The sequence below is a fragment of the Sardina pilchardus genome, chromosome 12 (assembly GCF_963854185.1).
Source record: "Sardina pilchardus chromosome 12, fSarPil1.1, whole genome shotgun sequence".
Taxonomy (NCBI): Eukaryota; Metazoa; Chordata; class Actinopteri; order Clupeiformes; family Clupeidae; genus Sardina; species Sardina pilchardus.
Window position 1 is genome coordinate 29,725,594 of NC_085005.1, and position 15,033 is coordinate 29,740,626.

General features: G+C 41.6%; 1 protein-coding gene across 1 annotated transcript; it reads right to left on the reverse strand.

Moving 5' to 3' along the window:
* Nucleotides 1–550: 550 nt before the first annotated feature.
* Nucleotides 551–8,712, reverse strand: LOC134097435 (sacsin-like). Its single transcript, XM_062550309.1, has 2 exons — nucleotides 8,328–8,712; nucleotides 551–3,332 (listed from the first exon to the last, which is right to left on the reverse strand). The coding sequence occupies exons 1-2, from the start codon at nucleotides 8,710–8,712 to the stop codon at nucleotides 601–603; spliced, it is 3,117 nt and encodes a 1,038-aa protein (XP_062406293.1). The 3' UTR covers nucleotides 551–600.
* Between the last annotated feature and the right edge of the window lie 6,321 nt (nucleotides 8,713–15,033).

Here is a 15,033-nt window from a genome sequence, read left to right on the forward strand (position 1 = left end):
CCGTAAAATAATCTCAAATGTGAAAAGATAAGATTGAATAGTGAAAAATGACTTAAGTTGCAAAAACTCCCTATTTTTACATACAAGTCCACTTTCTGTAGACATTTCAGCGCAACATCTAAAGCTTTCTTCCCATTCCCAGGCTGGAATGCATTGTTAAGAATCTTAGGAAGATGATGGTAGTTGGAATACTGAGTTATTTTGCCATCCACACCCAAATGTTTTAATTGACCCACAAGTCCTTACAATGGTAGAATCTCTTTCTCCCTTGATGGTGATGTGATGATAAAGAATTCCAGAAGTCCTTGAAATTCCATGACCAAGTGAAAGGTCCAGTCCTGTTATGCCCACAGGAAATTCTTTGAAGATGTCCAACTCTGTCCATTTTATTTATATTCCTACATTTTGCTCCTCCTGCCCTGGGTTATTTTGGGGTGCCAGAGATTGGCGTTTGGTGGCCTTGTGTTGGTTGTGTTTGGACATGGTCCAGATTTCGTTCAGGCAGTAATCAATTTTCCTTTTGATTTCTTTAAAGGCCTTAGGGAAGTTGTTCCTTAGGTGATGGCACAGGTCCCTCCACCAGTGGCAGAAGTTTTTTGCTCATTTAAACTGGTAAAGCTTATTGGATCTTACCTCAACAAACTCATCCTTGCTAATCTGTATTTTGTATCTACAACAATACTGACCAGTTTCCCTCGCTGCATCTAATTGTTTAACAACCACTGCATAGTAATATTTTTTATTCTCTGACATCTTTTTGAAGCCAACATATTCACCAATTTCATAATTGTTCATGAAGTTCATCTCGAGGGCATCATGCCATTCCTCAGGTATTAGACTTCCAGGGTCTGGATGATGAGGCCCTTCTCCTTTGCTGGCACTGCTACGGATTTCATACTTTTCCAACGTTTTCCTAACCTCCTCCGAGGTATCACATAACAGAAGCTGCCCCAAAGCGAAGAGAACCTCTTGGCTGAGTGTGTTCTGCAGCAGTGAATTAATTTCTTTGGTTAGTCTGATGACCACTTCATACATTATCTTAATGTCCATATCATCACTGTGCTTCAGGTAGAAGGTGCAATCCTGTGTCTCTTTTTCAACATACACTTGTGTTTCAGACGTGGTATTGACAAGTGGATCTTGATTAAAGAAGAGTTCCGTCTCTAGGACTTCGCAGCATACAATTTCAAGTTTCCCAAAGACATTTTGACATAGTTCAGTGGCCTCAGCAGACGAGATGGTGCCTGTACTTTGTTCTCTAATCAAACTTGTAAGACCATCCAAAAATGGTCTGGAGTTTAAATGTCTATCAAACCAACCACTGAACTCACACTTGTTTTCATATTGACATAGTTTCACACTGCAACCCACCAGGCTTTCAGAGGTGACACAAGACAACATTGTGGGTCGACTGTCTTCAGGCAGCAACAACAGCATCTTCTGATGTTCAAAGATGTCATCGCCCAGGTAACAATGTTCCAGGTTCATTAGGAGGCTGAGCTTGTCTTTTAGTGGGTCCTCCAATCTTTTTGTCTGGAAGACTGTGTCATTGAAGTAGAGGTCTTTAGACTTGTGCAGCTTGCCATCTGCTGATGGTAAATACAAATTCTCCTGGATTTGTATTTGCTCTGGCTGTGTTTGTATCCGTTGGAACAGGTGCTGTACAGCACGTTTGAACGTCAACTGCTGATTTGCATTGAGAGTTTCTTTTCCTTCAGAGTTCATGTAAATATCATTGAGGACTTTACAATACTGCGCAATTGTTGGCCTTTCCTCCACACCTATCCTTTGGAAGAATTCAGCATAGAGTGCATACTGTGAACTGACTTTGTAGAGATACGGCCTGAACTCTTCACAGTCATCAAGAAGAAGCACTGCTTGACTGGCTTGCACAAGAGCGGTATCATTTTCAACAAGAACCACTGGCTGATGTTGAAGCTGAGATCCACTGAAATCTTCGATTGATTGTAAGTAGGCATATGTTCTGCAAAAGACTGTTTTTCTGAGGTTTCTCATATCAATGTCTGGGCATTCTGACTGACAGATGTTTTTCAAATTCTGGGTCACTGAATCACAGGGTGGCTTCTCAAAAGCTCCTGCAGTAACCAAATCAGAATGGTAACGAGAAAGTTTGCATGTGGGCAGTATTGGCATGGTAGACCAGATGAGATACTGATGATCAGGGTTTGTTTCAATCAAAGACCCTTTGATTGCAATCACGTCTCTTTCATCAGCAAAGGGTTGGTGGTAATCACACAGTGCTTCCTGAATTCGCACAGGAAAAACAAACTTGATGGTTGCAATCCTATTCAACAACTTGGGCTTATTTTTATTGGCATGGAATTCTAGAGCTTCCCTGAATAATGCTTTAGACATTTTCCTGAGCTTATGAACTGAGGTCTTGCCATGTACTTCTGATTCAATTTGTTTTGCAAACCCAATTATCTCAAGATCAGAGACAGTATGTTTCATTCCAAGCTCCTTCAGCAGTTCCCTCACTTGTCTTGAGTCTTGGTCAAATAGTTTCCAGAACCCTGGTGGTACAAATTTCTCTTCAGGGAGCATGATCTTGTAAAGATGTTGTTCCTCATCAAAAAAGTAAGACGGTAACTGAGGAGTCCAATGGATGTCTCTGACGAAGCTAACACTTGATAGTTTTGCCACAATCTGATCCTTGTACATCTTATATTTTTCATTGGACTTTAAGGCCAACAGGAGCCGAACAGAGTCAAGAACTTGTGTTTCTGTGAATGTGTGTAATAAGGGCAGCAGGAACCCCACATAGAAGTCTAAATCAGTCAAAATGTTAATGTTAATTTTCTCTGACATCCGTTTGTTGACCAGGTTGTACTCCAGAAAAACATGCCCTTCTACATCAATATTGAACAAATCTGGAAATTTTGCTTTGAAGTCTGTATTCAGGACAAACACATCCTGTCCCTCGATGCTCTCTCTCTCACCCTGCACTGTCCGAAACAGCGGCAATGACTTAAACTTTCTCTGGTATTCCTGGGAGTTTTCGGTAGTGCTAATTCCAGTTTGAAGAAAATCCTGAAGATCATCCAAGTCATCCTCAGACAGGATCTTAAATATTGAGTGTGGAATCAGGAAAACTTGTTCCAAAACATCATTGCTGTTATCTGGCTTAAGGAGCTCAGGCACCAAGTGATTAAAAAGCACTTCATTGAAACTCTGAAAAAATGAACAGTTTAATGTTGTGAGACCTAATTTCACTAAGATGGATGAAATGTTCCCATCTACTTTCCAAATGACACTAGGAAGATCCTTCATTGGTTTCAGAACATGCTTTTTATTTTGGCTTGGGCTGATGACTGGAAGAACAGGAGAGTCAAAGAAGGCTTTCTTGATTTCACTGAAAGTGTCATTTGATTCTCCATCTTTGAAAACCTCTAATTTGATTTGTTCTTCAAAAAAATCCCATAGGCACTTCAGCCAGGCAAGCGGGTTGTCTTCATTTGGAAGCTCTTTCAGTACAGGTATCAAGTATTCTGATGCAACAGGTATTGTCAATTCCTGAAGATAACCACCCGTTTGAAGTTTTTCACTGTGACCGATGTTTGTGATATAATCTGCAAAGACTGCTTTTTGTCCTTCAAATATATCACGAAATCTAGAATACTGCCTTGGAGAATCCGAGTCAAAAACCCTCAGTGTCTGATCTTCAGTAAGGAGAAGAGGAAGACCATTGACAGAGCTAATGTTGGTCTTGTCAACATCTTCCATACAGAACTGCAGGAGTAAGCGGCATCGCCGTTCGCTTTTAATGAGTGTGTGATCAACAGGTAAGGGTAAGGCTGCTGATGTTTTTGAAGAATCAGAAAGAGGTTTTGCCTTCAAGTACTCCCGCACTGTTTTGGGGCACAGCATCATCACTTCCACACCTGCCGTCTTAAAACCTGTAGATATTGTCTCCATCTTCTGAGACCAAGGAGCGACGCTCATTCCAATGTCCTCTAAAATTTCAAATAGATCTGCTTCCAACTCATCACTAAAATGGGGAGAATCCATAGGATTGTGCTTGTGTACATTTGACCAGTTGACTGTGTATTCTTTTGAATGTGTTTCCTCTGCCAACTGCTGATGGGAAGTTTGTAAAACAGGTATCACAGAGAGATCTCTTTCATGTATAGATCTGTATACATGATTGATCATTGCATGCCATTCTGGCTTAACGTTTTCCGTGATAGATGGGAAAAATGTCAGATAAATGGAATCTAACTGTGATTTTAAAGTCGATAAATTCATAGAGCTTCCTGCTCTAATGGTCATTTGTATGTGCTTTAAGAGATCTGCATACAGGGGTGAAATAATGTCCAGCTTGAGTGACTCGTTCCACTTAGTCTTAGGACTCACTGCATCCTCTTTCCATAGGTCCCTTCTAGAACAGTCAACCTCAAAATTACCATTGACATGAACTGGCAAACCAGTTTCCCCAGGCAGAGGAAGGGAGCAGAATAGCCTTCCACTGAAGTCAGGCTCAAAGGCCTTGTTTGCTTCAATATAAGCTGCCACAGCTGCCTGCGGGGTCTGTGAACCATACAACTCCTCATTGATTTGATCAGAAGTGGGTTTAAAGGAGCCAAACTGTTCTGCAATGACCCACTGACTCCATGTTTCATCTTTTGAATCTGATGAGGATATACGCATGTCATAGATGACCTGGCATGGTAGCGGGGACCTTTGTACTTGATCTTGGAAGCTTGCTCTCTTAATGCTGCTTTCCTCAGATAGTTGCTTTTCAATCAAGTGTTCTGTATGTAGCTTATCTGAGTCAGGGCTGATTGTATGGAACTGTATTTTCTTCACATGTTTCAGGAAGAGGATCAAACCAGCTGTGTCTTCAGCAAGGACTTGCAGCATTTCCTCCATGTCACTGGGCCTGACTCCTGTTTTGCATATTTCAGACTTAGCTGCCATTTTCTCTGTTCGTAGGGGAAGCCTAAACATAGTTCCACAGTTAAGCCTGAAATCTGATGGCAGAAATGTCTGGTATACATCTATGAATGAATCCTTAAATGTTTCATCTAATGAGTACATGCACCCTGGTTTCTGCTTGGATGCCAACTCTGAATATTTCACCAGTGGATCAGATATGCAAAGCCACTTGTCTCCTGTTGCAATGGCGGGGCAATCTGTGAGAAGATAAACAGCATTGAATCCAAGACCATATTTACCCGTTTTTCCACTCTGTCCATGTTTCCCACCTTCCCCAAGATGCTGAATGCCGTCCAGGTCTGCATCAGTGAACACCTTGTTGTTGTACACACAAAGAGCTGGACCTTGAAGAGAATTCCATTTCTTCCCAAATGTTTTCTCAGTCTTATGTTGTCTCTTATCCCAAATGAAGTGTATTTCAGTGGCTTCTGCATCATCTGCATTCTGAATGAGCTCTTTGATGATGTCCTTTTTTGAAGGATATGCTTCTATGATATTTTTTATTCGGACAGTTAGTTTTTCGGTTTGTCCAAATTCTTTAGCATTAGTTAAAGGGCCATCAACTAAAGAACATTGTAGTGTGTGGCTTCTTGTCGTCCTGATACCAAAATGGCGTGCAACTTTCCTTGCTATTTGTTCATGACACAAAGTGACATTCGCTGACACTGGCATCCATGGGCTGTCATTGTAATGAAGATCAGAGCTAGGTCTCAGCACAGACTTTTCATCTGGAACAAGATAGTTCTGTGAACTTGCATCTTTAGACTTTAGGAGTCCTTTTCTCAGTATGTCCACACAGATATTTAGATCGACTTCAGAAAGAGGATTGGATCCGTATTTACTTTCCATTTCACGCAGAACAGCAGCAAACTGTTGAGGGATAAATTGTTGTTGTACACCAACACATTCCCAAAGAGTGGAAAATGTGGAAAAGTCTTTTGGGAGGGCACAGAGATATGGTTTGGCTTCGAACTCTTCACATTTTGCCACCGATCTCACATGTACAAATGTGTTGTCCACAAAGACAAAGGGGAATGTTTGAGCAACTTCTGCAATGATGGTTGGGTTTGATTGGGTAGCATCTTTATCATTTAGCAACGTATTCAAGTATTCATAGCTGTCATACACTATTGTGCCTAATAGAACTTGATCGTGAACATCACATTTAGATGCTTCCTCCAGTTGTCTTAGCACTGTGTAAAGTGGTGGTGTTTTCCGCACACCTAGTTTGTCAAGGGCAGAGTTATCTTTGTGGATCTTAAGGTGCCCATGATCAACTGTGAATTCTGTCATGTTCACCAAATTACGGCAAGAGAAGTTATAAACCTGGCATGGTTTTTTCAATGTAGGACTCATATTATTGTTTAGTTGTGCATTCAGAGGTGAACATGCTGGGATGAACGGTGTGTTTCGAAGTGACTGCCAGTGATGAGATTGGTCAACTGATGCATCCATGAGATTGGTCGACTCCTGCATCAATTCAAACAAGCATTCAAGACGCTTCATGGCTTTAGTTTTATCTGATTCCCAGACCTTTGAGATAGTGCTTGCTCTTTCTGCCACATCCTCTAAGGGCAAATGGTCACTTAGCATTCCTAAGGCTATCAGCCTTTGCATCCTTTTTGGGGAGCAGAAGTCATCTCTGGTGCCGTCAATAAACCTTCCTTCCTCCTGGTCATAAAGAGAAGCCACTTTCCCTGACGGATCCACCAATGTCCTGATGTATCGGAGTTCACCACTCTCAGAAGGAACACAGCGGTGTGTTTTCAGGAGTTTATCCACTTCATCATTACTAAGGTCAATTGCACTCAGAATCATAGCTTTTCTGTCTTGGGATTCCAGGGCGTCTAAATTTCTAAACACAACATCCCGGAAAAATTCTGTCCAACTTAGGGTTCTGTCTTTGACAATGTCTTTGAATCCACTCTTTATCATGCTTTTTCTCACCCACGAAGGAAGTGGGACAGCATAGGGTCCTTGGCTGTGATGGCTCAGAAAAATCTTCTCTGCAAGTTCTCCAACTTCCTTGTGTTCCGCTATGTCTGGGTCCAGAAAACTCACAGAGTTAAGTGAGCACCACTTCTTCCCATCACTGAAGAGCTCGAGATCTTCATTACAGAATCCATGCACAATTGCTGAGTAAAAGGCGTCAACCAATGGTTGAAATGCATTGCCTACTCTCTCACTATCTGGCCAGAATGTGTAATAGGGATAATCTGAAAGGCTTGCATTTTTTGATAATTGCTTCAAGATGAGCAGGGTGATAATGTAGGCGTTTGCTACGGCATCCTTCAGTAGGGCTTGGTTCCATTCTGCCTTCACTCCAGTCTCCCATACACTTTTACGATTTGACATCACAGCAAATGAACCGTTGATATTAACAGGGAGACCAGTTTCGATTGACAGAGGCAAGAAACTGAATGCCTGTCCAACTATGCAGCTCTTCTTGACTGCCCATTTCCCAGTCAGAGGTTCTTTTTGCAAAGGCACAGCTAGGCCCCCAATTGGCACGGAGCATATGTTCAGCTCATTTTCCTCTTGGACCATTTTTAGTGAACTGTGAGTGCCAAAACAAGAATAAAGAAGCCAGTACTGGACATCACTGAAATCAACATTGTTTTGAATTATTTCAGCAATACTTGCTGCAGAACTGTCAATTATATCAGCACACTTGGTATGATGTTGCATCAAAGAGGTAACAGACTTTCTTTGACTGTCTTTCGGTCTTCCAGATATTGGAACCGTTTCCACAACCTTTCTTGTGATCTGAACAAGAGTCTTCATTTGCTCTTTTGTTGGAGGTGTGGTGGCATTCTCTGGCAAAGTCTGAAGAGAGAGATCCTCTACATTTCTCAGAAAAAGCAGATGGGTTTGGGATTTATGAGTCAGGTGTTGTTGAAAAGCCAAAATACGATCTGTGTCATACACCTTTGTACTGATTTCTGAAATTTTGGATTCCTCTGGACTCCGAAAGGGCAACTTCATTAATGTGCCCTTGTAGAATTGCTGGGTGTTTTTCTCAGAGAAATCACAGTCAAAAATGCCTTCATATGATTTGAACTGTCCTGGAAAGCTTCGGAAAATTCTCTGTTTGGACACATCCAGTTTGATTCCAGGATTCCCTTTATTTTGAATGTACTTTTTCAAATGTGTTACATTTGGATCAAAAATGAGGAGTTTCTCTCCACTCAATATTGAAGGAACATCAGTCACATGATACACTGCATTGAATCCAATTCCAAATTTTCCAATTTTCTCTACTTTCCTTTCTTTTGAGGCAGATCCCACTTTTGTAATACTGATCCAGTCTTCATCTGAGAAGAGTTCATCATTGAATGTCCAAAGGCAAGGGCCATTGCACAGGGACATACCACTGTCAATGACAGCATCAGGGGCGTCTTTGTGTTTCCTGAAGTCAACCATGAATCTGCAAGTTCTAGCACCAGCATCCTCCGCATTTTGTAGGAGCTCTTTGAAAATGTCACTGTCCTCATCGTACTCCTTCAGGATGTTTTTAATTCTCTGAGTAATGGGTTCTGTCTGACCACACTGCTCTATTCCAATGAACTCTGGGTTTAGGATTCGCGTGCTGAGTAGGGGGATATTCAGCCACTCAGCTGTCACAGGAAGTACCTCTTCATGAATGACATAAAACTCTTCTTGGTCTTCCTTCAAGTCTGTTAATCCCTCTTTACTTATGTCACAGAACAAAGTCTTAAAGGCAGGCTGCAAAGTGAATGTTTGGTTTTCTGCCATTACTGGTACTGGAGTATCTTCCATGGCAGGTTTACTCTGTTTGCGCAACCAATTTAGGACATTCAGCGACAACTTCAGCTCAGCGGGCTTTCCAAAGGGAGGATTTCTTTGATCAATTCTTTGTTTGACATCATGAAGTATTTTCTCAATCTCGTCTTCTGAAAGGGTTAACTTCACTCCAAACTCTCTCAGTAAGACCTCAAATGGCAGGTACTCCTCCGGGACCTTCTCAATGTAAGAACTCAGATCTAATTCAGGGGGATATGCCAAAACCACATCGCAAGGTGAAACAAAGTGGTTGCCAATCCAGAGCCAAGGCACAGAGTTTTCATTCAACACCTCCTTAAAAGGCCCAATATTGTCCTGCATGAATCTGTATGTGTCATGCAACTTTGTCTTGAATTTGACATCTTTGCCAAGGTCAGGTGTAGTGTGTGCCATTGAGTTTAGTACCGATAGATTCTCCATGACTTTCTCAGCTGGTGGTGGATTCAATAGTCCCAGTTGCCTGCAGACTTTCTCATTTAGCTCAGTGACAACTGGCATAACATGCCCGACAACAGTACAGTACATTGGATGTCTAATTTCACTTGGCTTATAAAGATGTCTCTTGTCACGTTTGTTCTTGATTTTATTGGTCTTCTTTCTTCCTGAATCCGTACACATCACAGTGTATGGATTCTCACAAGGAAACCACGGTGTCTCTTGTAGTTGTTCTAGCTGGCTTGGAGCAAATTTCGAAATTATATCACTGTCACTCAGCACTTGGAGAAGAGCATCTGCTTTCTTCAGTGCTTTTTCTTCAGAATGTCCGCAGGACTTTTCAAGACTTCTGACAACATCCAGCACATTGTCAGGTGATATATCCCTCTCTTCTGACTGCAGTCCAAGTTGCCGTAAGCTCTGGAGCATCTGCTTAGTCATTACATAGTCAGCAGTAGGAAAGAAATTTGGCTCAAAGAGTTTTTTGAAGGTGTCACTGCTTGGATCAAAAGCACCTGAAGCTTTGGCTTTCTGGCATTGTCCTTCCATTTCAATGAAGGTCAGATCTTTGCATTTGTTGTATAACGTTTCATTCTGAGAGAAGAGGGCACGACCATGTTGTAATATCCAGGTCATTACTTTCTTCTCATTCTGCTGATTAAAAGAACCTGCCTCAATGCATTCCACCAAATAAAGGGCCAGCTCTGCTGTGTGCCAAAGTTGAACATTGAGGATTGACAAAAGTCTGCGATCTGCTCCAGTAGCACACTTGACCACAGAATTAGGAATGGGGAGGTCAGAAGGAATGGTCGGTGAGGAGTTCAAAACCACAGCATGCTTTGATTCAGCACATACATACTCGCCAGTCATCAACTGGAAGAGAGGCATCTTAGAGACTATGCTTTGCTCTTCATATGAAAGAGAATCCACAGAAGAGAGGAAGGATTTGATCTCCTCTTTTTCAGTGCAAGATGCTGAGTTAATTCCTCTGATAACCTGCTTGCTGCTCAGGTTTAAGAAGATCTTCAGCAGGCTTTTAGGTGATGGTGGAAGAACAAAGGCTTCAATGTCATGGTGTTTGAGGTACTTGTCTTGTTTTATGATAGTTCCCCCAACTTTCTTTACTACTTTCTGAATGTCCTCAGATAGGTTGCTGTGTTTATTTTGCTGAAATACCAGGGTTGGTTTTCTCTGGAGCTTTGCCAACAACACAGATTCGGAATCATTTTCAGGCGATTCCACAGGTAATAATGGCAGATTAACAAAGTCGCCCAACTCCTCCCAGTTGGAACGCAAATATTTCCAAAACTCTATTAACCACCCACTGGGAGGATGTTCTGGATTACCTCTATCCCACACCACAGGATCAAATCCATCTTTCCATTCCAGCGGTAAATGCTTCTTGGTTAAATCAGCCACATTTTCTGCATCCAGGTTGATGATGTTGAATGTTTCTGTAATTATTTAAAACAAGAGTTATAGAGTTTCAGTTAGAGAGAGAAACCATTATGCATGCACAGATTATGATCATATTGCACTGTACAGTATGTACAGTATACCCCTGTTCCCGTCGGTATGCAATAATCAGCACAACACAATGGGGATGGCTAGTATGACGTAAGGAATCATTATGAATCACATCCATGTCTAGTGGCATTTTTAGGTCACATCAAATAAGGGTGTTGGCAATAGCTAGCTAATGGGGCATTGCTGGCTGGGTTTTTTTTTTAGCCGTGTTGGGGTTTGGTGAGGGTTATCTAGCTTAATTATTTTCAGCGTAACAGTGTAACATAGCTTTACACTTTTTGCTCATGTAAAGTTTGACAGAACACCGTAACTGTTAGAATTGAACACGGAAATGGATACGATGACGTAGAGCCTAGCCATGCCCATAATTATGTTTGTAAATGCTACTGTTATATATATTTCTTTCTTCATGTTGTAATTCCTTATTCATAATATGAAATGAACCAACCTTTTGTGGCTATGATTTTCAGTTGACAAAGGCTGCTGAGGTTCAGTTCCTGAGATATAAATGATCCTTTGCAAAATGGTAGCAATTCTCTGTAAAGTGTAAACAAACAAAACTTAACCTTTGAGTTTCTTTACAAATTAATAATGTTGAATATATCAATATAGCTCACTCACCTCGGAAATTCTTTGTTGTCAATCAAAACAGTGGATTCGTCGCTGTCTGTGAACTTCACAAAGGTCCCATTGTCAAGTGGTAGAAGCTGAAGACCCTCGAGCTCCTGGAAATTGTTATCACTGAGCACATACTCAAGAAGGGAAAGTTTTTCATTGTCTGAGATCTCTTCTAATCCATCTCTGTGAAAAGCATCCCTAAGAACATCCCTGATAAAATGTGGGGTGATCCACTGTAGAGTGTCCTGCTCAGGAAAGATATATTTCAGGTCATTCAACACATGCTTTGGAACATCGATAATATTTTCATTCTCTGTCATCAAAACTCTGGTCACTGCAGATGATAAGACTGGCTCCTCAATGTCATCATCTGGAAATACAGCATCTGATGGGGTCACCCAGACTTTCTCATCTTTAGCAAGAGAGAGCACGGCTTTGTTATTCAGTAGACGTTCTAGAATATCCCTCGCTATTCCATGCCATTTCTCCTTATGTTCCATTTGGAGAATGTCTGGCCACAACTGATACACTGATGTTGCAGGAAGGATGGAGTCTCTGCAGCACTGGATGGAATCAAGAATCATCTTCAGGTATGTGTGAGGAAGAACGTCAGTCATCAGAAGTTCATTCCACTGTGCAGCTTCATCGTTCTTCTGGTCCTCATCTTGCCATTTAATATCGCGCCGGTTATCAGTCAGGCCAAAACATGCGTTTATATGAACTGGCAGCCCTGTCCTGTTTGGCTCATTGTTTGGAAGTGGAAGGAAACAACTCAGACGTCCGTCAGAAAAAAAGTCCACTGGCTCACAGGGAAAAGCCAAGTCAACTTGAGGCCGGTAGCACAGCTTTTCGGCAAGCAGGTCAATCTTTGCCACCTCTCCCTCTTCCAAGCAGTACGATGTGACAAGCCATTGGCTATTTCTCTCTCCATCACTCAGTGAAGCAGAAGAAATGTTTTTAAACACCGTTGACCCCGCTGGGTGCTCGTCTGTGTCGCCTGAATCGAAACTTGCTGGGGAGCTTGACAAGGACACTTTGAGTTTTACGACCGCTGATCCATAGGGGTCAATGTGCATTAGGGTCACATCGGACACGTGTCTCAAGAAAAGAAGGCTAATGTCTGCATCTGCAATGAAACTGTCAAAAAGCTGAACAACTTTGTCAGAATCGTACAAGTTATCGGAAATCTCTGAACATTCACAGCGTAAAGGAAACCGAAAAAGAGTCCCCTCGAAAAATTGATCCTCTTCTATGGTTTTCTCCCATGTGCTGTCACTGACTTGTTTGACAAGGTCTCGAAGAGGTTGAAATTGATCTCTCAAGGTGAAAAGGACATCTCTGTCTTCGTCATCATCAAGAGACCATCTGAAACCCCCTTTTCCATCTCCAAATATCTTCTCCTGTGGGTCCAGCAGCCCGAGGTATTTGGAACTGAATATAAATGGCATATCTATAGGAAATGATCACATAATAATGACATTAAACTTTCACTGTGCAATGTTTTAAACAACATTATAAATGTATGCAGTAAATGGCATATCATGTTCACCTGTAATATGATAGACTGAATTGAATCCAATCCCAAATCTCCCCACTCTGTTTGGATCATTGCGCTTGACGCTTCTTCCTGTGGCCTGAATGCCTTGCCAGTCTTCTTCAGTAAAGACAGCATTGTTGAATGCATAGAGGGCAGGACCTGGTCAAGATAACATTGTTAAGTCATGTGTAGCTTAGAAAATCATGTTTGGTTTAAGTTAGTTTTAAGTTTACCTCCGCCAAGGAGGTGTATGTTTTCATTGGGGACCGGCGTTTGCCTGTTTGTTTGTTTGTTTGTCTGTTTGTTAGCAAGATAACTCAAGAAGTAATGGATGGATTTCGTTGAAATTGTCAGCGAATGTCAGGCATGACCCAAGGAAACGACTACATTTTGGGAGTGATCCGTAATTCCGTCGGGATTCCGGAGCCGTTTATGTATTTAGCTTAGTAGTGTAATGACATGGTATGGCCACGTGGTGGCGATCTGAATAGTTTAGGTTCAAATGTATGACAACCTAGGAAGAAGAAGGCAGGCGGAGGTAGCTGCGCTCTCTGAGTGCTTTTCTAGTCCAAATATGTGAGAATTTAAAAGATGTATGCAATAGAGGAAGTAAACATAGCACATTTCTAAATGAGGAAGGACTTAACTCGTACTCCAACTTTGTTGGCTAATGTCCTTTTAGTCTTAGGCAGTTAACAAGGAAGGGTGCCACTGCAATCATAGGATTGTGCCATGAGGCCACCAAAAGATTGTGTATCTTCAAGTGTCATCATACGATAAGGATCTACGAGAACCCAAGTTTAGTTAAAGAATTGTATTTGGGTGGTGAGATCTTGTGAACGCAGTAGAAATATGCTGTAGTATGCTCCTTTCACTTGAATGGGCCTTCCCAACGTTCGGAGGTCTGATATTTTGGATTATTCCACTGCTCGGTTGAGTTCCCCATTGTCCAGGGTGTGCATTAACTTTAGATATACGCACGGCTATGAAGTAGTTCCATTGTTTTTGACCGTATCACACTTGAATATTAATTCGCCAAACTCGTTGTGAAGTTTAAATGCACTGTCACGTTACATAGAAGCTGTAAAATACAGACATTCAGATCATAGTAACGTTTAGCATATGACAGAGGTGTCAATTAGCTAGTTAGGTGGCAGTAGGCTAAGAAAAATAGCAATCTTTCAAAGTTAACGTTCATCAGAATCCTGGGATGTGCCAGCTTGACAACGGGAGATTAGAAGTAACGACTGGCTTTTGGCCATAGCAACCATCCATTTAGAACTAGTAACCGCAGTTTGAGAAATTAGTTGAAATGTGTCTGGGAAAAGTAGTTCTACAAACAATACCGTTCTAGCGATTAAAACAATTAAATTAGCACCGGAAACAAACACAACGCAAGTGGCAACAGTGGAATAAGCGGGATAATGGACTTCACGCCGTGCGGTTATTCAAAGTTAATGCACTTTTCTAGACGGAACGTCCCTCCTGTTCGCGTCGGGCCGTATCACCGTCTAGAACGTGCATTAACTTTGAATAACCGCACGGCGTGTCGTCCATTATCCCGTACATAACTAACCGCTGCAAGTACAGCAGACCGCTGTCAAGGAAATGGGCTTTGTGCTTCTTATTCACGTCTTTCATATCACGCTGCAAGTTGTCCGGCCACCTCTTGCGATGGAACTTCATTCAAAAGTGAATGCAGATGGTGCAGATCAGATCAGCTGAGCTAAGGAATGTTCAGTGTGTGTTGCCAACTATTTGTTTCTCAACAAAAGCCACGATGAAAAGGGAACACATAAACGTAAAGACTCCTATCATGTGAAGTTTATTTATTCCTTATCAGCCTACCCTGTTTAATGTGCACCGGAATTATTTATATATATTTTTTAGATTTATTTCTATTTTTTTTTATGAATGATGCACTGACTGAAGAGCACTTTAAATTGCGTTAACAATATCAGTACAGATCTATTATATTCGTCAGGAATCGTGAACGGAAAATAGCTGGACAATAAATAAATAATTATAGCGGGGGTCACAATAAACACCTGTAGCAGCGTAAATTAGCTAAACAAAACTGAGTATGTGGTACCTTGATACTTTCCAAGGTCTTCATTCAACAGGCTGTCCTTCCCATATGTCCTCTCATCGTGGAT

Bases quoted from the DNA above. Each gene is read 5' to 3' on its own strand.
- LOC134097435 (XM_062550309.1), bottom strand. From the start codon at position 8,712: ATGGCAGAAAACCAAACATTCACTTTGCAGCCTGCCTTTAAGACTTTG. The intron at 3,333-8,327 runs GTATGTCCCTGT...CTGTTCTTCCAG, and splicing joins TGATGCTGTCATTGACAGTG to TCATCAGCCCAAGCCAAAAT.